The sequence below is a fragment of the Dermacentor silvarum genome, chromosome 1 (assembly GCF_013339745.2).
Source record: "Dermacentor silvarum isolate Dsil-2018 chromosome 1, BIME_Dsil_1.4, whole genome shotgun sequence".
Taxonomy (NCBI): domain Eukaryota; kingdom Metazoa; phylum Arthropoda; class Arachnida; order Ixodida; family Ixodidae; genus Dermacentor; species Dermacentor silvarum.
The window spans coordinates 310,689,279-310,714,177 of NC_051154.1; the positions used below are offsets into that span (position 1 = coordinate 310,689,279).

The 24,899-nt window shown below is 43.5% G+C and overlaps 1 protein-coding gene across 1 annotated transcript in view; it reads right to left on the bottom strand.

The window, feature by feature from the left end:
• Positions 1–8,050: 8,050 nt before the first annotated feature.
• The window catches only part of LOC119442296 (uncharacterized), a 53,248-nt gene continuing 36,399 nt past the window's right edge, over positions 8,051–24,899 (bottom strand). The window contains exons 10-11 of the mRNA XM_049661562.1: positions 10,860–11,111; positions 8,051–8,453 (exon numbers count right to left, since the gene is read on the bottom strand). Coding sequence (XP_049517519.1) covers positions 8,314–8,453; positions 10,860–11,111 — 392 coding nt within the window. The 3' untranslated portion in view covers positions 8,051–8,313. The remainder of the gene's footprint in view (positions 8,454–10,859; positions 11,112–24,899) is intronic.

Here is a 24,899-nt window from a genome sequence, read left to right on the forward strand (position 1 = left end):
AAATACAGCGCCATATTGCAGCAGAGGTCAGCAGAGGGATGTGTACACCTTAAAAATAGACCTGCATATCTGAACCTCCTCGACATTCGACTTGCTGTGACCAGGGTGCGCAGGCCGTGCTGAGTGATACATTCTATGTGGGGCGAGAAGGTGAGCTTGGAATTAAAGATGATTTCAAGGTCCGTAGCTTCGCGAAGTGTTGAACTGGGTTAATTCTGTCTTCTTCGTCTGATCTCGGTAGCCTCGCACTCTCGAGACAGTGCGACTTTGCCCAGGTGGTAAGGGAAACGGAACGCGTTTGTCTTGCGTTCATATGACATTACTTTCCTCTTTTGGCTGTTTAACACTAGTTTGTTTGGTACGCATCAATCGGCAAAGGTGGATATTTCTCGTTAAAGCAGAGTGCAGTCTCGACCGCTGCAAATTTCTTTAAATATCTTTAAGTGGTCCGCAGAAAGCAAGAAAGACGAGTTCTTTATGAATTTGGATACATCATTTACAAAGAGACAAAAGAAAAGCGGTCCGAGGACAGAGCTATGTGGCACACCAGTGCTAGCTATGTACGTGCTTCAGGACTGTTCATTGTAGGTGGCATTGCATAGGTGCCCCTGCAGCAAATGCATTAAAGATGCGAAAGCCCCGGTTTCGTAGAGTTTTTCGAGGAACAGGGCATGACTGACATCAAACGCCTTGTTCAAGTTACAATAAACAGTGTCAAGTTAACTTCTGCTCACGACCACTTCCGCTAGGTGGGTCATAAATCTGTCAAGGTTTGTTGTTGTTGAACGGCCCGGTATAAACGCATTTTGGTTAGGTATTAGGCTGCTCCGTACGTTGCATGTTCCGTACGTGCAGGATAGACACAAAGACTTTCGAGGCAGAGAGGAGTAAATGTATTGGTCTGTAGTATTGTACGTCTTTTTTCGAGGCAGATTTGTGGACGGGAATGACATGAGAGATTTTCCATCGTATAGGAAACGTTCTTGTTTTGAGGCAGGTTTTGTATATGCAAGTTTGGATTGGACTGAGCACATGATTGAATGATTTAATTAAAGCCATAGGAATGCCATCATGGCCACATGACAGCGATGGTCTTGCGCTGCGAATGCTTTTGGCAACCAGTTCCTCACTAATAGACGCAGTGCTTAGAGCACCACCGCTGAGCATCAGAAAGTCAGACGAAGTGGAACCACCGCCCCTGCTGAAAACTGATTGAACGTGTTGTGCAAACGCATTTTAGATGTCCGCGATAGTTTCGTGATTGTTTGTTAACAGAGAGATAGTATCTGTTTTACCTGGTGTTGACCTCAGTTGCACTTATTTCCAGAAATTTCTAGGTTTTAGAAATATCATTTTCGACTGAGCTAATAAAGTTATTCTGATCGCGGCCGTAGAGCTTCTTGCTGAGACATCGGTACTCTTTGAATTTGGCTTTCCATTTTTCAATTCCGCTCTTCGCTCTTTTATGGGCGGGCTCTTTTCATTTGCGAAGCTCAGTCGAAAACCAAGATGGGTAGCGGGAAGGGCGACTTCGTTTTAGAGGAACGTGCATGCGCATTTCCTCCGGCAGAATACCAGTGAAATGTTAACCTTGATGATTTGAATTATCTGACTTTATTATAGGGGACCAGCCTGCCTTAGAAAGATAGGGATAAAATTGACGCAATCCCCTGCGGCGAAATTATATTGCGGAGAGTCATTGGGATAACCTCGGGCAGGTTGCTGCCTACGCAATAAAGCATGATAAATTTCCCCAAAAGTTGAGGAGTGTTTTTACCGTCATTTATTAGCCACGTTCGAATGGTTGGGTTAAGCGCACAAGTTCTTCCTCTCTATACATGTATGTTCATTGATACTTATGTTTGCTTTATTAGTGTTGCCGCTAACAACTTCTGTACATTTTTCCTAGTTTAGTACAGTTCCCCGTGTGAATTGCTCGGAAAGGGTCTTTAGACTACGTGAATAAAATAAAAACTGCCTCATAAACTTTTAACCTTTCCTATTTCACTTGACATTCCAAACCATTTCATTTAAATTTTAAAGTGCTGTCTTCAGTGGTTCTCTGAAGAAATTTATGTCGAAATATAGACTAGGCATTCTCCACCACATCTAGTAGCAATAACATTCGCTGTAAAGAACCATCGTCAAAGGCAATAAGATGAGAGTTGAGAGAATGAACGTTTGGGTGTATAGAAGGTGTGCTGCGTCACAGTGTCATGATCATCTGGAAAGTGACACCTTTATGTATCTTTGTTCAGTGATTCTGTAAAGCCGCCATAGGTCTGCTATGCTATTCTCTTTCTTGGACCCAGAACGTAGTGGTGACCTGGAGACCTGGTGATCCAGAACAAATTAGGACTTTGTAAAAGCCGGCGCGAGGTTTCAAAGTATTTTTCTCCCAAAGAATGTTTTGCTGAAGTAAGCGCCCCACTTATTTCGCAAGTGAATTGTGAGAGGAGAGGCAGGAACGTTAACCACATGCAGGTCACCAGTTTGCTAGTCTGCACGGTGTTGCGGAAAAGGGGGTTAGAAAAGTTCTTTACAACCTTGAAGTGCATTTGAAGGAAGCAAAATTTAGTTATATAGAGTTAACTCTAAAATAATTAGTTAAAGACTTACATTAGGTAACTCCTTAGCTTGAGTGAACCTGCTTAAGATTTTAAACGGTTAAGCTGTTAAGAATTATTCGATTTAGCAAGAGAATGCCTGACCTACGACAAATGGACGAAGGCCAAAAACGCCCACGTTGCAAACGGTTGCACCCTGCACGACTCCAAAGTGATTTGGAAAGTGCACCACGTTTTTTCGCACATTGTCGAGTACCCAGAACATGCGGTAAGAGGGGTGTGCTGGAAAATTTTTCCCGTTACTATGCCAGTAAATGTGAAAGAACAATGGCAGCGGACCTAAGCGATTCTTATGGGTCTGAGCTCATTTACTTCGGTGGCAGCAATCTCCTTGAATGCCAACATCTACATTTGCCTTGTTTGATTTTTTCTCAAGTAATTGCGCTGACCCACTACGAGGGACATGGTTTAAGATAATTTTGTGCTTTGCTTTACCCGAATGAATAATAATTTGAGATATTACAGACAACACTGTCCTTAGGACCTGAGAGGCCACCAAGTGTGTTTGTTCTTGTGCGAAAAAATGGTACGTCAGATTTGTTACGTTGATAAAACTTAAAGATATATGCATGTATATATATATATATATATATATATATATATGAACGAGAAGACAGGAAACCGGAGGGGCTCGATTTTTATTGGTCATAAGAAGCCAACAAGCAATCACACCAAAGACAGCGTAGGAGAAATTACTTGTACTTACTCATTGAATTAAAGAAATGATAAATTAATGGAACCAAAAATGAATGAGAAAACAACTGGCCGCAGGTGGGGAACGATCCCACGTCTTCACATTACGCGTGCGATGCTCTTACCACTGAGCTACCACGGCACCGTTTTCCAATCCACTTTCTGGGGTATTTATGTTTTACTTCTAGAACTAAGCCTGGGAGTGTAAGCCAGAGTCACCACTCACAAACCTAATGCGCGCGTAATGCGAAGACGTGGGATCGTTCCCCACATGCGGCCAGTTGTTGCTTCATTCATTTGAAGTTCCATTAATTTATCAATTAAATATTTTAATAATTAATTATGGGGTTTTACGTGCCAAAACCACGATCTGATTATGAGGCACGCCGCAGTGGGGGACTCCGGAAATTTGGACCACCTGGGGTTCTTTAACGTGCACCTAAATCTAAGTACACGGGTGGTTTCGCATTTCGCCCCCATCGAAATGCGGCCGCCGTGGCCGGGATTCGATCCCGCGACCTCGTGCTCATTAATTTATCATTTCGTTCATTCAATTAGTAAGTAGAAGTAATTTCCTATTTTGTCTTCGAATATATATATTGTTACTAGGCACGCAAGCGTAAGTAAGAAACAATAATAAATAAAGCGTGTGATTTACTGCAATTGGAGGAAGGGAATGGCTGAGGTCAGCCACTGCAGTAGTGGGAATGGTCCAACTCTCATCATACCGAGGAGTTCAAATTAGTGGAACTACGGGGATATCCACTCTCCGCACTGGAGTGGGAATGGAATGAAGGGCACTCCGCAACCCTGATGGGCAACAGATTCGTCAATATTTTCGTTATTACGACTTTACCAACCTTGTGGATTCATATACCAAAGTTCTTAAAGGTATTTTTTTGTTGTTGTTGTTGATCATGACATGTTACAATCCAAAAAATATATATCCCTGCAGAACCAACCTTGGGTGGATATCGCTGTAGCGATAGGTTGCGCATCGCGACAAGAGACCCGCTGCAGATTGCAGTGATGAACGCGTCCCTCAGTAACCACTGTACACCTTGCTGAGAAAGCGGTACTTTTATTCAGCATCGAAATGGCTGCAATCAAAATACACGACGGGCTTTACCTCGCATAAGCTCGCCACAGTACGATGAGAGACGCACAGCGAATTTCGCGGATGAACGCGTCCCGTATATAACTTTCTTAATCATCAGATAGAAGATCCACGCGCTCACATTTTATAATTGTTTCTATGCGGCCCGGTTATAGCGCGCCAAGTGACTCAAGCGCTAGCTTCCACCAGATTACTCCGGCTTTTCAGGCAAGCGCCCGTGGTGTAATTCGGTGAAAGCTTTGGGTGTAAAGCCTGGTACAATGAATAGCTTGCAATACGTAGTAATTTTTTGTCGGCAAAAGCTTATTGCAGGATTTAGCTCTTCCGAAAATATTTCCAAATTTTCGCAACTTTCGTATGGTCTTCAACTCTTGAGCGGACGCCGAGAGAAGGGAAACTGCTGTGATGCCCATCGCGCGCTCAAGGCTCAACAACGTGAGAGTAAACATGTCGCAAGCTCATGCTGCGGAAGCATTTGGTGCTCTCAATTTTACTGTAGATAGCAATTCCACCTTGATTGCTCATAGTGGTGGATTTGTGCAAAGCTTTTTTTTTACCTTTTTTTGCCGGCACGGCGAGCAAGCAGTGCATACTTACCTGTCCTCGTGTACCATGCAGATAGCCGCCCTATATATTCACCAATTCTGACTTTATTGAGGATGACCACGGAAGCAAAAAGCAGGCTTTCCTCGGGCACGGCGTCTTCTGTCTGGCTCGCATCTACGTCCTTCTAGGTGACGCCTTATTCGAGTTCACCAGAACAGCACTGAGCAAGAAATGTCGACGCACTGTTGCTCTCTCTGCGTCGCACTTATCAACAACGAATTGAGACGTACGGCTTTTGCGACGTGAAGATGTCGGTCGCCAATTATACCTTGCTTGATACGTTGCTGTCCGATGTAACTTCACAAGAAAGGGTGACCGCAACGCGGCATGAAACCATGCTCGACATGACGGACTCTTGTGTTCAAAGCTCAGCGGTGGAAGGCGGCTCCAAGGTCTTGGAGCAGGGATGGGAGCAGCAAACTGACCATTTTGGAGCAGGGCTGGGAGCAGCGAATAACAATTTTGGAGCAGTATCGAAGCCACAAATTTGTAGTTTTGTAGCATCTCACTTTCGGATACCGGCATTATGCAACGCGCCGTGCTTTCCGAGCTCCGAAGCCAATCGCGAGGATTACAAAGGCGAATGGGGCCGTTGCTGACAGCGGCTAATTATTTCACTGAAAAAAAAAGACGGCACCGAACAGCAAGAAGCTGAATAGCGAATATCAAAGCAGCTAGGCCTAGCGTTGCCATGGTGGTGGCTACTGCTGCAAGCGCCGGTTCGAGGAAGCGAGATAATCAACATGGCGGTGGTGGTGGTTTTGATTAATGTCGTTTCGGACCTGCGGTCCCCCCACAAAGTCCGTAAAATCGGACGGTGAAGGGTTCTTGCATCCGAAATTTGAGACGTTCTTTTACCTTGAAACTCTATGCGGTACGTGGTGGTGCCGCGAAGTCGTCCGAATTATCGGGCATGTTTGACATGGAGGCATCGCTTGGGAGCAGTTTCGGCGCAATAATGTGTTTTAGAACAGTATGGCGTAGGAAAAGCGAATTGGCGCAGCCTGGCGCAAATGGTGCAGCACTTCCACCCCTGCCGGCTGTCGGTGCACAGGCGTTCACAGCACAATCTGCTTGGCAGGACAGTTGCTGACAACATGAATATACACACAATGGCGAGTTACAAGTGGTATGCGAATATTCAAAACTTTCGAACAACGAATTCAATCATGCCCGATTTGGTTCGGTCTTCGAATCAAATAGTCACAATTCATAAATGCGAATATTTCAAAACGTCAACTGCACTCAAATGAACTTAAAATTGTAGCAAAAGTACGATAAATTTTCACCCCCGCGGGCGTAGTGTAGACGCAAAACATAAGAACTTGCGTAGCAGTTACGAGACTTGGATGGGCTAGTTGGTGGCTGGCTTGATGAAACATCGTTAAATTGGCGCGTGTAAAGAGGAATAAAGAAAGAATGCATGGAGGACAATCGCCGAAGGCACGGAGGACTCGGCGATTGTCCACCGTGCATTCTTTTTTTGTCCAGCCCTTACACGCGCCGATTTAACAATGTTACGCAGCAGGCTATGCCACTTAGGTAGCCATACTTTACAGGCTGCACAAAAATCATTCGAGCTCTCTGAATGGCCCTGTGCATGCGAAGAAACGACTTATTTGTTTCTAATGTTTCATTCGTGCTTGTAATAAAAAACAGTTCATAACGTACTAGGTAAAGACAGAAACTTGCTAACTTTAAGAATACTGGAATGTGAACATCGTTTCATATTAATTGTGATAACGGCTGTTACTCGAAAATTATTCGAAAGTATTCGATATTCCATTCGATTCTATTAGTTTCTGGCACTATTCAATTCGTATTCGATGCGGTCTCAAAAATCACTATTCGCGTACCCCAACGAGTTACAGCCGGGACGTTGTACTCCTGCCGCTTACATTCACTCTTCCGGTATACGACGAGGAGCTTCCGGTGCCAATAAAATACGCTGGTATCGGGGCAAATGCGGCGGAGTCAACTCGGCAGCTGGCTCTCGGCTCCGGGAGTGCCGCAATATTTTAGGCCATCACGTGCCTCGGCAAGGCGCCGTTCTCTCAGCAAGAGAATATAGGAAACGTGACCTACGAGATTTTGTCTGTCGAGGTTTTACTGACAACTCTGCAGAACAGTTAGCTCGAAATAGTCAAACTTGTGAATTTCTAGATTGGCTGCCGATTGCATCGTGCTTCCTTAAGTGCGAGAGCAAGTTTTCCTTAGTGCTTCCAGTGTGTGACACTTCTCTGCAACACATTTCGGACTTCGCCCACGAGTTCATGCGTAAGCTAGCAGCCCTTTGAACTCGCATCAGAAGTGCATCGCACTGAACGCCTTTTCAGTTCGAGCTCATTTATTTTTACCAATGCATATTCGTTGACGGGACGTTACGGTGATTCATATCTAATTTAAAATATAAATTTCACTAAAAGGTAACAATGCCTAATTGATACCAATGGCGACATTTATTATGACACACGCAATATTGGTTTTGAATTATGCCTTGGCGCTATGCATCACTCGGATTTTTATTATTATTTTTTGCTTTAATGCCACTTTTGTAGGTAGTCACCAGTGCTATTATGTACGTCAGTAGGATATGAAGCTGACTGGAGCTGATCGAGTGAACGCAGTTTATTGATGTCTTGCGCACATTTTACAGCTTGCACTAACGGCCGGACATGGCCTTGAGTTTGTGATCTAATATAAGCTGAATGATAATCGTGAATTCCCCTGTGACGTTTTAAACACGGGTTTCTTTTCTTTGTGTAAGTACGTACTTCACATGTTTTGATGATGTCAGCCCCGTATTTACTCTGTTTTTTGTCAGCTTTCCAGTCATCGTAGTGCTTAGCATGGTGCCTGCAGGCCTTCTTATTCTATTTTGTGAAGTGCATTAGAGGAGATGCAAATTTATTTAGGCACGTGCCCAACAGGTATTGAAAAGTGTGTTTAATATCATGCTTAATCGAGTTCTTGACACCGTTCAGCAGTCTAAGCTTTATTATAATATATTAGATAAAATGAAATCGTCACCTGTCTTGGAGAACTGAAAAATGCAGAGACGTAACAGAGTGTTCCGGTGGTTTTAATCGGTTTTCGCCAGGAAGTAGAAAAGGAAACGCTGAGCCACTGTCTTCCTTTCTAAGGTTGCGGCAAATATGCAAATTATTTCAAAATTTTAACCATGAAGCATGTGCTAATATCTGGTTGTTGATGCGTTCGGTATCGCTGTTAATCAGTGCTAGCATGCGCCTGAGGTGACAAGCCGGAGCATTACTTTAGGTGCTTTCTGGTACGGAGCTCAAGCACCATATTCAGTAGCTCGCGCCTCACCAATTTTCCAATCTTGTTGCGTGGAATTGAATCGACGAGCGTGACACCACCTTCAAGCTGAAGTTGTTTCGGCACCCTTTCTGCAAAAGAAAAGTTCTAAAGGTGACGGAAATCTGTCTAAAAGTGAGTAAGATGCACATTTGACTTGAAAATGAGTTCTGCGGAAGCGCGAAATGTGGAGGTAGATTCATAAAAGGCAGAAATTGTCAGCTATCCGACAGTATAGCATGAAGCTACAGAGGAAACCCAATACGGGTTTCTCAGAAAGACAGCTTCGCCGTTAAAAAGTATATGAGGCTTCTGCTCAAATGACCTGGAATATTCAGCATCCCTCTGTTTCGATACAGTTGTCAATTATTTCAGCCTCGATCTGCGATCTGCAAGCCTCCTGATTAGTTCAGTGGTAGAGCGACCACCCCGGAAAGGCTTTGGTGCCGGGTTCGATCACCGCACCAGGACAGATTTTTTTTTCAACTGCGAAGCTCTTTTTCTCAGAAGCTGGTAATTGATGAAAATTTTCCCTTTAATGTTTGACTTGAGCAGCGCGGGGTAGACAAAGGACAGAAGGAAACAAGAGGACAGCATACCACTACACTTACAGCGCATATTTATTTGAACGAAAAAAATAAGGGGATGCGAGGGGCTAAATTTTTCTTAGTCACAGCCATACGAAAAGACATATGGTGAAGCCAGAGAAAGCCCATGGGAAAGTAATTGCTATGTTTAATAGAAACGTAGGAATAATGAGATAGAGGGAACTGCATGAAAAGTTAACTTGCCGCAGGTGGGAGCCGAACGACGAACCTCGGCATTACGAGTGCCATGCTTCACCATTTAACCTACCGTGGCGACATACTTGCGTTAACTTTATTTGGTATATGTGTATGTGTACCCAAACGTGTGAATATGAATACAAACATGAACATTATTATATAACCCACAAACGAACAGCCACGTGACAGAAAACGCTTTAAACAAGAAAGAAGTTCACAGGAAAATGGAGGCTTGAAGTGATGAGCAGTAGTGTAAGAACTATTATCGCTGAAGCCAACGTTTCGACAAGGGGACTAGCAGGAAGACTTTTCTTGTCTAAACGTTAGTTTCAGTGGCATTGCCTGCTCGGCTACTGCACAGCAGAAAAGCCTTTAGTTATTCATGCCATAAATGTACTATAAGAAGGCCATGCATGAATGATCACATTTAAAGAAACAGTTAATGAGACTGCAGGCGGCGTGTCTTTATGCTTCTGCCTTACGTCGTCTGTGCCATATACATAAATAAAAAATGATTGGTTAATAATTAGCCCAAATATTAATCCACATGTGTATTAGATCGTCAATGTTTAGGTACTGATGTAAAATGGTTATAATAAACAACAGCAACCATAAAATTGGGAAAAATCAACCCCGGTTGTAATCCAAGAATGCGTTTTAGCGTGCTTTGGGAGGGGGTTGTTTGTGGCACTTTGTTGCATTCTCTGTTATGGGTGGCACACCGCCTTTTATTAGCGCCCGCCTGTGGATGTCTTTTCCAAGACGGTTCTATTTTCTTCCGACCTTTTTCCTTCCTTTCCAGCTGCAGACGGCGATTAAAACCTATTACAGCCTTCTTATGGCTCGCCGCTTCAACAAAAGCAAAAATGCACTGCGTGATTTCCTGTCTGGTATGATTGGGCATGGCGTCCTGCCTATCCGCTAACGTCGAATGTCATACCCTTGTGGGGGTTTCGATTGTTCGCTTGAAAGATAAAGGACGTATGGTGCACACTTTCAAAAATGCTACAGAAATTCTGAGAGTTGTCTACTAATGCGTACGCAGTCTTTGGCTCGGCTGTTACTTCGCTATTTTTTACTTGCTTTTCCTAGCTTATGCATATCTACCCATTCCTTTTCCCGTGCCAAAGGAATGATATCCGTGTACTGAACGGTGTGAGGTGAGTTTCAGGAAGCTGCATGGCCCCCTTCAAAGTGAGCCGGAACGCCTTCACGATCGGTTTCACCATAGCTATATTTTCTTTCCTTTTTTATTTTATTTTATCTTTTTCCTTTTTTTGTAGCAGCCTTGACGCCGTCCCCGGCCTTTTTTTAACGCAACCGATCATTTATTATTATTATTAAACTGTTATCACATGCACCAATCAGTTATTCTTATTTTTATACTCAGCAGCCCCACTGCAGGTTTCTCTGCGCATAAACATTAATGTGGGAAGTTAAGCTTTCAAGGCGCCCTTGCGAGAACGGTTTCCTCTCTGATCAATTTTATTTAGTTTTCTTGGTTTCAATTGTTCCTTATCGATTACAAATCTACCAATCATCTATATTTACACTATTATAACGATTAAATGTCCTAACTTAGAAAATTACGCATTTTTGTGCACATAAAAGGCATTATACTTTTCACGTGACAGACAGATTTTGCCAGGGTACTAGCCAAAAAATGCTTACGCATAAAAATCACGGAGCTATAAATAAGGTGCTTGCACCAACCATTGACAAATGTGATGTAGTGCTCCAGGCCAAGGTGCTTGCTCTCGTTCTTCGGTACGATCACGGCGTGAGGCAGCTGTCCGGCTTGTGGGTGCGGCAGGCCTACGACAGCGCAGTCCTTCACATCAGCGCACTGTAGCAGAACGGCTTCAATTTCCGCCGGTGCCATCTTTATGCTCCGGCAGTAGATGAACTCGCTTAGTCGCTGTACGAGGTAGAGCCAGCCTTCTTGATCGAAGTAACACTCGTCACCTATAAGGGTGGATGAAGGGCAAACCTAAGGGTAAGTTACTTCTTGTGATAGACGCATTTAAGTTCTTGAAATGAGCTAGGTTGTTTACCTATCAATGAAGCACAGCCGACACAAAGGATTACCAGGCCCAAAGAAGTAATGAGAACATCATCAAGCTCCAGAATCATGGACACAGGGATGAAAAAACGCAGAAAATGTGCTTTTATTTGTACATTTATAAAATAAAATGATACTGATACATTTATACAATGTGTGGCAAGCACAGTCAAGGATGGCAGACAACTAGGCGGGGTGATGAAATTAGGAAAATTCCAGGTAGAAATTGGAATCTGCTAGCGCAAGGCAGGGGTAACTGGAGATCGCAGGGAGAGGCCTTCTTCCTGCAGGGGACATAAAAATGGGCTGATGATGATCATGGCAACAGAGGACTTACCATGCAGTTTCATCAAATGTCTGAAGCTCCTGTTTAGAAACGAGGTATGCTCTTAGACTAATTACAAAGGACTTCTGTATTTTGTGCGCTGACTGTTCTAGCATAGGGTTGGTAATATCGATGAATGATTAATTGATTAATCGAATAAATGTATCCCGCTAAACGATTATTCTTCATCGACATCCACCGTTCATTTACTCAACTTAATCAATTAGGCCTGTTCGATTAATCGTTTTCGAGAGTTCGACAGGAGTGGCACGAAAATTTTGAAATCGCACTGAAATGGCGAGGCACGATCAGTGACTGTGCGACTGTGGTAGAGCGATTGTCGACTGTTTTTCCGAGTCCCGAGCGATGTCCAGCAGTGCGCTTCCCCTCTCTTCCCCCACGGGGCACACGCCACCCCGCCGCCCGAAGCCGGAGGCTTGAAATGCCCTGGCAATTCAAGGCATACTATAGGAACTCAATCGTCGATCGTTGTTAAAGTGAAACTCCCAGTCCATTAAAGACGTGGCACAGCATGCACCCGGTTTGGAGCATGTATTTGACATAGTCGATGGAGTTCATGTCAATTACAGCGAACCTATAGCATCCGAGCATCTATATCGCATGCTTGTTGTGTGGCCATTCAAAGAAGGTGTCGGTTTCGCCAGAACATCTCAGCCAATTGATAGTCCTTCACTCTGTAAAAAGAGCATTTACTTTAAAATCCTAAACAATAAATTTTCTTTTCCCTGGTGTATATTCCAATTTCTTGCATATTTCAGTTGGACTTCACCTTTCACTTTTGCCATTTTTCTTATTTCTTGTTTAAATGTACTGTGCAGGAATTCCCTAGTGTCACGTGTCTTATTTAATTATGCGCTAATTGCCATTTTATAACATGTATTGTTTAACCCGCCGTGGTGGCTCAGTAGCTAAGGCGTTACGCTGCTGAGCACGAGGTCGCGGGATCGAATCCCGGCCGCGGCCGCCGCATTTCGATGGAGGCGAAATGCAAAAACGCCCGTGTGCTTTCGCTGTAGTACACGTTAAAGAACGCCGGGAGGTCAAAATTAATCCGCAGCCCTCCACTACGGCGTCCCTCATAATCAGAACTGCTTTTGGCTCGTAAAACCCCAGAAAGAAGAACATATATTGTTTATAGTTTCAAAAGCCACTAGTTCCGACAATATTTAGTATTTAACAAGTTAAAGATTATCTTTATGAAACATTTATACACTTGTGTTTCAAACTTGGTCGCACCTCTCAAAGATTAAAATAGGGTCGTACTAAAGTAGACAACTGTGTTTCCACCTAATTATCTCCAGCGGCTTTACAACGAGTCGCACTGCAAGTTAGCTCCTGTGGGCTTGGCAGCAGCGCTTCGGGAACGATGCTTCAAAACCCGTTCTGCTTCTCGGTGCAGGTTCTCGCTGCCCTGTTCACAGTATGGTCACCGCACCATGCTTATGCATCTGACGTATTTCATTGTCACAATCTTGGTGACAGCGTCATCGGGGTATCAGTGGATGGTGACATGTGCGAGATCGGCGAAAACATCACGCCTTTCATCCTGACATCTGCGCTTGCGCCTTCATCTGTGACGTCTCATCACGTGGGACTTCCAGCGGCTTTAAAACAAGTCGCACTGCAAGCTGCCTCCTATGGGCTTGGCAGCAGCACTTCGGGAACGATGCTTAAAAACCCGTTCTGCTTCTCGGTGCAGGTTAGTGGTTACTTACCAACGAAGTGCTATCGTAGTGACAACCATTTCCTGATGCTGCTGCCGTGCCCACTGATGTTGTCTGATATGCTTCCTTTTGTGTTGAATCTTTTATCATGTGGCGATATTGAGGCAAACCCAGGTCCAACTGAGAAGGAACTTTTGATGAAGCTACTTGATGGGCAGAATAACATGATGACCACCATGAATAGCTTATTATCGAATCAAAATAGAATGGAATTAGATATAACAGCTATGAAGGAAAGACTAAGCGGCTTAGAGGCTAACTCGTCTGTTCTGCAATCTTTAGAACAAGAATTTCAAAATGTGAAGTCATCTGTCACTACTTTGCAAACACAGGTCTCATATTTACAGAATAAGTTAGATGACCAAGAAAATAGAGGTAGACGGAACAACCTGATCGTTTACGGGATACAGGAAGATGGTAATGAAAGATCGGATAGCCTAACAAAAATACTACAAAACTATCTCTTCAAGGATAAGCTGGGACTTCGTGTTAGTGGCATAGAGAGGTGTCACAGACTAGGCAAAAAGAGCGGAAAAGGCCGCCCAGTGATAATTAAGTTCTTGGATTATCGTGAGAAACTAACCATTCCCAGATCATGTTCAAAGTTAAAAGGAACAAACCTTTCCGTAACAGAAGACTTTTCATTCAGAGTGCGTCAAATAAGAACAAAAATATGGCAAAGTGCGAAACCAGAAAAAGAAAATAATGCTAAAGGTGAAGTTGTTCTTTGATAAGTTAAGCGTGGACGGCGTAATGTTTGGATGGAACGAAGCTAAAGATAAGCGCTTTAAACTTACTAAAAGAAATGAATTCACAAGATAAGCAGTAAGCCCTTCACAATTCTTAACATCAATTGCCACAGTGTCGTGAATAAGACTGTCCAGCTTGAGAGCATGCTTTCTTCACTAGGCCCCGACGTAGCCGTATTAACCGAAACTTGGTTAAGCGATGATATATTTCACAGTCAATTCGTACCAAATAATTATAAAGTGTTACGTAGGGACCGGGATAGAAGAGGGGGAGATACTGCTGTACTGTAGAAATGTTCCGGATGTAGGAAGCATATTTTGTAAATTATACGTGAATAATTTTAGATATATCCTTGCAACTTTGTACAGACCTCCTAACTCCACTGTTGATAACTTGGAGCGCTTGTCAATTTATATGCATTCATACGTAACGCGAGAAGATAAATTATTACTAACCGGAGATTTCAACCTGCCAAATATAAATTGGGAAGCTTTTTCTTCGTATTCAATTCAGAGTGCGGAAAGTGTTATGACTGAGATAGCTTTTATCTTTGATCTACTACAAATTGTGAAGGATTTCACAAGAATTCAAAATGATTCAAGGTCCATTCTTGATATGTTTTTTGTAAGTGGCGCCATAAAAGACTCCATTGCATGTAAAGTAACATCCGGTATTTCTGATCACAAAGCAGTTGTCCTGACATTGAAAAGTGCTTTAATCAATCGAACCAATAAGGTTCAATATTTTTCCAATTTTTCAAGAGCACAGGATGACTGTATAATAGATGTGCTGGCTTTTAACTACGATCACTTTCAAGGCCTTGCTTGTAGCGTAAACGACCTCTGGCTTTTTTTCAAAGGCCTCATTTTTGATTCTGTGGAACGTTTCCTTCCTAAAATACTGAAAAAGTCCGAGCGCCGTAATCAATGTATTACGCGGGAGATGTTACAGATGAGGAGGAAACTTAAGCGATTAAAAAAGAAACGCGCCAAAATAAAGGACGGCGAAGAACTGAAAGCCGATATTGATAACTTGTCCGACAAACTTCACGAAAATATTGTCAATGATAAAAAGTATTATCACAGCGCATTACTACCAGACTTTATCAGATCATCTCCCGAGGGTTGTGACGCCGGCCTCTTCGTCTTCCGATACCTTTTTTATAAACGGTGAAAGTGTGAGGGATGAGAAAACTGTGTGCCCTGCTTTTAATAACCATTTTACGAGTACATTCAGAAGTGATGATGGCTGTTTACCATGCTTTTCTACTGAACTACCTTCCCTTCCCGACATTGTTGTTTCGGAACAGGGCATTCTAAATTTATTGTTGAAGCTTGACATTAAAAAATCTCCAGGGCCAGATGATATTCCGAAATGTTTTCTAAAGCGTTACGCTGAATGGTGTGCAAAATACCTGTACATTCTATTTGCGAGGTTAATTAACCAAGGATCATTACCAGAAGACTGCAAAATTGCTTGAATAAAACCTTTACATAAATCGGGGGATAAATCTTGCATCAAAAAATACAGACAAATTTCATTAACTTCACCATCTTGTAAGCTCTTTGAACATAAAATTCATTAACATATAACTGGTTTTCTAGACGAACATAACGTTTTTACAAACATGCAGCATAGTTTTAGAAGTGGCCTTTCGACGACTACTCAACTAGTTGAAATCATACATGACTTTGCTAGCACTGTAAACAAAGGGAAACAAACAGACGCGATATTCATGAATTTCAGCATGGTGTTTGATAAGGTGTCTCATGTTAAATTGCTGCATAAGCTAGGAGCTGTGTTTAAAAATGATGAAATATTAGCATGGATTAAAGCCTACGTTACAAACCGCCATCAGTTTGTTACTGTAAATAAAACAAGCTCTGATATTTCTGCTGTCAATTCTGGCGTCCCACAGGGATCCGTTCTTGGCCCCCTTTTTTGTTATATATAAGTGATATTGTCACTAACCACTCTGTTAAAATCAGGCTTTACACTGACGACTGCGTTCTGTACAATGAAATAACAACGGAAGAAGACCAACTTAGGTTAAACAGGGACATTGATAAGGTAGTTGGTGTAAAGGGAGTGGTGTGAACAGGAGATAAGGAGTGGTGTAAACAATGGCAAATGTGCATTAATTTCGAAAAGACAGTATATATGCGGATAACATTAAAATAGAAGCCACTGCGATATTTCTATGGCATAGAAAACGCTTTTTTGTCAGAGGTAACGCAATATAAGTACCTTGGCTTGTACATAACAAACGATCTTTCCTGGTCAAAGCACCTTGACACAGCAATAGCAAACTGTCGCCGCAAGTTGTTTTTTCGAAGACGCGTATTAAAATCCTCAACACGAACAGTACGTCTATTGGCATACAAAACACTCGTCCGCCCCGTTTTAGAATATGCTGAAGTAATATGGGACTCGTTCACTAAAAGCGATATTGGAAAGCTAGAAAGCTTACAGAAAAAAGCAATCTGATTCATCTAGAATACATATGGGCGTAGTTCTATTACTAACCTTTTATCTCGGAGCGGCTTGCCTTCTATAAGTGATAGAAATCGTGTATGACGTTTAAAATTCTTTTTTTCCATATGGGCGATGTGGTAGTGACCAATAAATGGTCACTACAACATCGACACGTCTCACATTATCACCTATACAACAGGTTACGCTACGAGACAGCGACACTCACTAGCTGTAACTCCATTTACAACACGTGTCAACTGCTTCAAGTATTCCATTTTTCCTAGAACCATAGTAGATTGGAAAAAGCTGGCCGATAAAACTAACACAGGACTCATTATCACTTTTCGAGACATATCTTCCCTAAAAATAATTTTGCACTTGCTGAGATTGTTAGTGATAGCACTGTTTCACTGTATGATTGGAAAATCGCTGAAGTAACGTTTTTTTCGTCTTTTTGTTTTTCTTCTTCACGCTTGTGTGGAGCGCTTGTTTTGCGCTTGTGTGAAGAAACTTTTTAGTGCAGTTCCCCTATTTTTTATTTATTTTGTTTTGTTAACTTACTCGTGTACCACGCTGCTAAGATCTTGTTTAAGATCGCAGTATTTATAAATAAATAAAATAAAATAAAAAACCTTATATTGCGATATCACTTATATGGACAATCCAGGCGCATTTCTGCCGTCACCATCGCCGTCGACGTGAGGTTCCGTATAAAGTCTAAGGCCGTTAACACCGTCGCCGCGAGCCGTATGCTGTATGTGCGAGTGAAAGCGTGCGAGGGTGAGCCAGCGATCGCTGCTCAATCTCGCCCGCGCCAAGGGGAAAAGCGGCCAGGAAGTGTGCCCTTTTCCGTCGCGCATGAGGCACCCAACGTTGCGGGGCGCCGGGGGAGGGAGAGGGGGCGCCGTTTTACTCCGGCTGCAACTGCGTATGTGGCGGCTGCGCGCGGTCGCTCGGCCGTACCTTGTGAGCGATCTGCGTTGGGGCCACAGTTTAGGTGCGTCGGCGGCCCGTAGCTTTGAGCGCGCTGTGTGTTCTCGGCGCTTATAGTCGGATACAACTTTAGAAGACAGCGGCATTTGCCCCTCAAAGGCGGACGCACACGAAGCTGGCACCAATAGGCGCGCACTTCAGGTGACGTCATGAGCCGGACGGCCGGTGTCCCCTGCCGACGGAGAACATGCCTAACATGGACGCCCTCGCTTCGAACTGGGCCGAGTCGCGTCAGCTCTGTGCGTCTCCCTTCGTCAGAGTGAATTCGAATTGTTTGTGGTGGTCTGTCATGCCGGAATACTATTGTGAGTTTACGATGCACAATTTGTGCCGCGTGCGTTTGTTCTGAGCCGTGAGCCGGCGAAGAAAGATTGCAGCGAACATCGGTGACGCTGCGCTTCGTGTGGAAACAGGATCCCGCGGCGACATACCGCTGCAAACAAACATCGTGCGTGTTTTTTCCGTGGTGTTTTGTTTTGCTCCTCAGTGAAGTTACGACGAGGAGAGTTCGCCAAAGTCTGGTACATACTGTGAGCGGTGGGTGTGTTTGTGTACTGTGCCCCTGCGTTTCTCGTCGGACGTGGTGAAGTGATGGAGCAAAACCATTATCAGGATAAATGAGAAAAGCGTGCGCAGTTGAAACCAACCGGCGAGTTTGTCAACAGAAAAGATTTGTGAAAGCAACCTCCAACGCAAAGATTCGTTGCTGCCAGCTCAGCGTGAAAACGACCGATCGTTGGCAGCAGTGTGATAAGATAGCAGAGCGTCTAGCAGCGTCGTTCGAGTGTTGTGTAGCACCGTCGATTGATTGCTTTCCACCAATGCTAACAATCAGTGACTAACACGCGCTGCTTGAGCGAATGTCATTGGATTGTTAACGGTCAGGCGTTTGGAAGCAGTGTTTGTTTCCTTAATGTCAGCCTGAATGCTAATATAAAATTATGACTGATACACTGGTGCCGTTGCAAGGGAGCTTGGCATGTATTCGCGTCGCTGTGTGGCTTAGAACTCTTCGCTGACTGCACGCGCCAGCTGTAGAAAGCCTGCTGTGATACAATCGCGAATAAGCTCTGCTGTCAGAGCTCGACTTGCTTTCCCACAACACAGCTTTGCGCTTTTTCGTGATATGTCGCTACTAAAAAATTCCTATGACAGTGAAGGCAACAGAGCCAATGTGTGCATTAAAAGAAAGTACGACAAAGTAGGCACAGCTGCTTGTGAACTGATTCCTAATAGTTCTACTCGCGTCTGCGTTAAATGTGTGTGCGTGTTTTCTTGTGTGTTTGTGTATATTTGTTATCTTGCCCTTTTTTGTATTTTAGATCTTAGTTTTCGCGTTTGTGTTCATGTGTGTGAATATGTGAGTTCTTCCGTGCGTGTATGTATTTATTGCTATTTTTGTCCTTTTATTTTTGCATTTGATCTTGTAAGCATGCTACAGCCACGACTTTCTTTACAATTCCATTAACTCGTCTCATTCAAAGCACCAAGTCCTGTGAATAGCAGGGCTGGCCTCTTCGATGTCATTAAAGCCATTCTCTCGTGTCTACCTTGCCTCCTCAGTCTGTCACCTTGCTTTCTTTTCTCCTACTATTCTGACCTTGCTTCTTGTGCTGTTGCCCCAAAGTGATTAGCCAACTTGCACCAAAGAAAGTTCTATCAGCTGTGACAATAGAAACATTGACAGATACAAAATGTTAAAAGCATCACATGGCTTGCACAGTTACTTCGTCTCTTACCCCTGTTAATGTGTTCATGCATCAGTGCATACGGTAGCTTGCCAGAAGTGCACATGAAAAGGTGCCATATTGTGAAACAGCACCTTGCTATGTTGTTGCATTCAGTCTTAATAAACAGATGGTTTTGCTGCCCGCCACATGTGGTCGTACACATATATAACATTGTGTAGTGGGGTATCATTTCCTGTCTTGGCGCTTTCATCATTACAAATGCAGTTTTCTAGTGAATGGAGTCCAGCAAAGCAGTGCGGTGAGAGCTTTTGCAACTTTCACCATTTATTACTTCCCCAATATCACTGTCTGAATCTGTCCGTCACTTTGCCTACGGCTTGTAATGAACAAAGTGACTCACTAAAACACGTTCAACTTTACTGAGCATTTTTCCAGGTACGTAAATATGACAAAAAATGCTAGCAAAGTTAATCACGTTAATAATTGTGCTTGCATTCACATTACTTGCTCGAGTCAGAATAATAAATTGAAAATTGGCTATGACAACACTTCAATTTTCAGTGCAGACTGCTAACGGAGCCATAAAGCGTGCTCTGACTACTGCTGTTTCACTATGGGGTGCGTCAAACTCGACGGTGGCTGCCTGAATGATAATTTTGGGCCTCACTAAGCCAATGATGTCTTATATTTGTTCTCTTATTCGCATTACTTGTGTGAGCCAGCTAACAAAGTAAACAATGCAACCACATGAATGTGCTTTGGCATTCAATCTGCTGACAGTGGCTGTCAGTTTCGTGTTGTCTGCTGCTATTTCACCACCACTCGCTATGACATGACTGATTTCCAGTGCAGACTGCTAACAGAACCATAAAGCGTGCTCTGACTGCTGCTATTTCACTATGGGGTGCGTCAAACTCGATGGTGGCTGCCCGAATGAGCTTTTGAGCCCGCCAACGATAATCAGGGTTAACAATAGTGTTTCAATTCAGATATGCCAGCATTTAAATGTGTTTCTATGCCACTTCTTAAATCGAGCATAATGTGTGCCGGATGTTGCTTATCAGAATTGAGCTTCCATTATAAGGAAAATGCCATAAATGGAACTGCTTATTTATTTGAGAGGTCACGGAATGTATGGTTGGTTGTTGCGAACCCACCAGCAAAATTTTGGTAGCCCTAATAAGGGCTGTTCTTTTGTTAATAAGAAGCCTTTATGCTTCGTCGAGTGGATCAATGCCAGACAGCTCGCAGTAGGAGTCGCTTTCATCAGTGTCATCTTCACCCAGCTGGATGATGATGGGTTGAATGTGCTCACTCCCAGACATGTCAAGTCTGAACTTTGCCTCCAAGTCCATCACATGCTGAATGCTCTTCCTCCAGTCATCCGCCGTTACCTGCTTGATTTTCTCGCTCAAGATGACGTCGACCGTGGACAGCTTGAAGTCTCTGTTGTCCGCAGCGATGCCATTTTTGACTTTGGCCCACACAAGCTCAATGGGATTAAATTCGCAGTGGTACGGCGGGAGCCTGAGTACAATGCAACCGGCCCTTACAGCTGTGTTGTCTACGATGTAGCTCAGAAAGCGTGACTTTACAGATGCCACCAGCTCAAGCAGCTGCTTCTTTATCATCCTTTCACCGTAAGTGATGTTCTTGCTTGTGAGCCACTCCTGTATCTTTTCCTTCTTCCAGGCCGTCGTCCGCAATTTCTCTTCTCGCCGGCTATGGTAAGGTGCATTGTCTAAAACAATGACGCTACCAGCTGGCAACTTCTGCAGAACGTCCTTGAACCAGCCCTCAAAGCGATTGCCGTCCATTTCTTCGTGGTAGTCGCCTGTCTTTTGGCCTCTGAATACATCGAAGCAGCCGTCGACGAAACCATCCTCGCTGCCGATGTGCGTCACGATCAGGCGCTGACCTTTCCCAGAAGGTTGTTTTAGACCCGTCGTCAGGCCATTTGCTCGAGCGAACAGGCGTCTGCGCTCTTGCACCACGGTGTCTGTCCACACGATCGACCGAGTGTGTCCCGCCGTCACCCATGTCTCGTCCAGGTAGAAGATCTTTCGGCCTTCCGCCCGGTAGCGCTCCACGTCACGGAGGTAGCGATTCCGCCAATCGGTGATGTCATCCCGGTCGATAAGCAGCGAGTTGCGGCTTCTCTTTTCGTGCTTGAAGCCGATCTCGGCAAGCAGGCGACGCACAGTACACCGCCTTAGTGATGGGAGTTCCATACGCTCCGAGAACTCTGTAGTTATCTTCTCGACCGTCGGTATCTCGTTGCGGCGAAAGAAATCGTGCACACATGACCTCAGCGCGCACAACGTGAAGCTGTCATACTTCGCGCTGCGTCTTCTCTGCTCCGCATTGCGTGGGCGCTTTCGCGAGGGCGTCGTCAGATTGCCACCCGAAAAATGCGAAGCTTTAACTTCCTCCCTCACCCTGAACACAGTCCTTTCGCTGACACCGAGCATGTCGGTGACTTGCTCATGTCCTCCACGCTGCGTTCAGGCTGCATGTTACGCCAAAACGTGTAGCAGTGGAAGATCATGTTGCGTGAATCGCTGTTCAGGATGTGGCCGCTCTTGTCCTTGCCGAGGCTCCTTGGTGTTGTGGTCATCGAGGCGACACAAGGCTCGTTCGGCAACAAAGGATTGCGTTCCGATGTCACCTCGCTTGGCTCCATGGCCGAAAACTGGCACGGAATGCCGCGCACGATCGTGCCCGAACTTACGAGATCGCAGGTTCGCAACCGCGAAAAAAAAAGAAAAAACATATTAATTAAAAATAAGCCCAACACATTAAAAAATAAGGTTGTGCAAACACACAAAAAGTATATATGAATTTTATGCTATTAGGCCAGCGACTGCTACGCCCGGTGCCGTCGATCTTGCTCCGTAGCAGACGACGCACAGCGTTGTAGAAGGCACGGAGTCATTTTTCTCTCGCGATCCGGCATGTGCGGTAGCATTTCCATCATGATAGTTTTACCAAACCACTCGTCAAGATACACAAATCTTAATTATAGCGACAATTACGCGTTTTAGAAGCAGTCACAATTTTTTGAGCGGGACTATTTCTTTAGTCGCGGAGGAATTGGCTGCTGCGCTTCGGTCAACTGGGCGGGGCCTCCTCCTGTCTTCTAAAGTTGTACCCGACTATAGTTTGCGTTGAAGCGATAGACCGCACGAAGGTCACTTCGCTGACTGCTGCTGCATCGTTTCCTTACGCCAGTGTTTTGACAGCCAGTGTCCCGCGGTCATCGAGTGCGATGTGTTCATGTTTGCTGTGCGCGCTGACATGCTTGTTAAATTAGTTAGCAAGCGAACGTTTACAAGCGGATACAGCCGATAAAAGTACTATCCTTAATTATAATGGCTCTGTGCTAATTTGCTATCGCAATCGATGCTTTGGCTTTCGGGCGAAACTGCGACATTTTTAAAAGTGCCCGGCAAAAATTTCGATTAATCGATTAAAACACGTGAACAAGTGATTAATCGATTACAGGCTAAAATTATGAATGGTTATTCGTTAATTATTATTAACCAATAAAATATATTACTAAAAATTATTCGATCATCCCTACTCTACCAACGAAGAAGCCAGTGGAATAATAAAAAAAGAGAGAGCTACAGTGACAGAAATAGCAAATAGTGTTCATTTTGAGGTGTAGGCGTGTCATTCTTTTTATTAATTTTTGTTCTAGTTTCCTTATACAAGAAACCAAAGGGTCTGGACAAAGGTGCTTCTTCGCACCTGACTGGTATCGGGGCTCTATACAAACTGTACACGGAGGAAACAGCGTTATACAAATCAAGTGCATATTTCAATATCTACTTACATAGAAAAAAATGTGCATAGAAATCAGCAAACAAGCCGTAAACAGAATTCATAACACTGACGGTATCCACGTCTTATCTCGTGACACACAGGCACAATTGCACATGACGAACAAGAAATATCAAGCCAAAAAATAGATCTGTCACAAAAAAAGAAAAGGATATGTTTAAACACAACACTCAATAAGCTTACGGAAGAATTGCTTCGGTGAAAGCACCCTTAAAAGCAGCTACTGACGAGTGCCGTTCAATTATTGTGATAAGATCCTTGTACTCGTTCGAAACTGTAGGTATTTGATATTTTAGACTTTGTTCACTGTAATTTTTTCGCAATTTTGGTACTGTGTATTTTATTGTTATAAGATCAAAATTCCGATTGATTACCATGAACGATGGTTCAAAACTTTAGTGGTCTTTTTTATTTATGTATGCATGTAGGTCGCAAGCTTGCGTTTGTAAACCTTTCTTTTTCTTTATTATCGGAAAGACTGCGTGCTTTCGCTACGTTTTAAACCTTATAAAGCTTTAATTGACTTTTTTGTGCAATAAATATTTTCAATGTTATAAGCAGTAGTGGTACCCCATATCAGGAGACAATAGTAAATATGAGAATGGATCATTGAAAAGTGAAGAATTGCTCTGAATTTCCTGGGAATGAGATTTATTATTCTCCATAATGCTCCTAATACTCTAGATAGTTTTAATTTCAGGTAACTAATATATGTATTCCATGAAAGTTTCTGATAAAAAACACCGAAGAATTTAATAGAATCCACATGCTCTATGATGTTGTTACGAAAATGTAAGGAAAGATTGTTAGCGACAGTGTTACAAGCTCTAAAAAAGGCGTGCTCTGTTTTATTTGTATTTAACTCTACTTCATTAGCATCTAGCTATTCAGAGAGTTCAAGTAGCCACTTCTTAGCATCTGTTTCTAGTCTTGATAGATTCGTGTCAGAAAGAAAAGAAAACGTTGGTGTCGTCATCATAAACGAGCATTTTTTGTGTGTGGGATAGCGCATATATCATTTATTACAGAAAAAAGCAGTGGCCCTAAGAGCGAACCCTGGGGCACACCCGTTAATATAGGCTCTATATTTGAGGAGGCCGAGCCAATGTCCCACAATGTTTCCAATCTTTTAAGTAGCGTTCTATAAGTTCAAGAGCTCGCCCTCGTATGCCGTACCTAGGAAGTTTGTTTAGTAAGATGTGATGTTTGACGGAATCAAAGGCTTTCCTTATATCGAGGAATATTCCCATTCTTAGTGATTTTGGTTCAATATTTTCTATAAGCCTTTCTTTAAGATATGTAAGTGCTAATTGCATTGACTTCGTCTTTTGGAATCCAAATTGGTATGGTGAAATTAACTTGAATTTGTCTAAATAGTCAGACAGACGCAATAAATAACACGTTCGATAACTTTCGAAAAAAAGTTCCTAGCACTGATATCGGCCGGTAATTGTTGAGATCATTCTTAGCGCCTCCTTTGTGAATAACACTTACCCGGGCTAATTTGGGCTCATCGGGGAACCGCCCGTCTTGATGCACGCAGTTGCATACGTGTGTGAGCGGGAGAGCATTCATGGAAGCAACGACTTTAATTGGTTCAGCTTTAATCTCATCAAGACCCGCTGCACTACTATTGTTCAAGAAGTTAATAATGCCCATAATTTCCGCCTCATTCGTAGGCTCTATGAAAACGCTATCTCTTACTTGCATATGAACGTAATCCAAGGGATCCCTTGCTCGTGTCGTGGGGTTCCTAAATTTACCGGAAGATAAGAAGTGCTCATTAAACCTGTCCGGCAGCTCAGTTGTAGAAAAGGTTACTCCGTCGGTAGTCAATTCATCCGGAAACATATCAATGCTGCATGT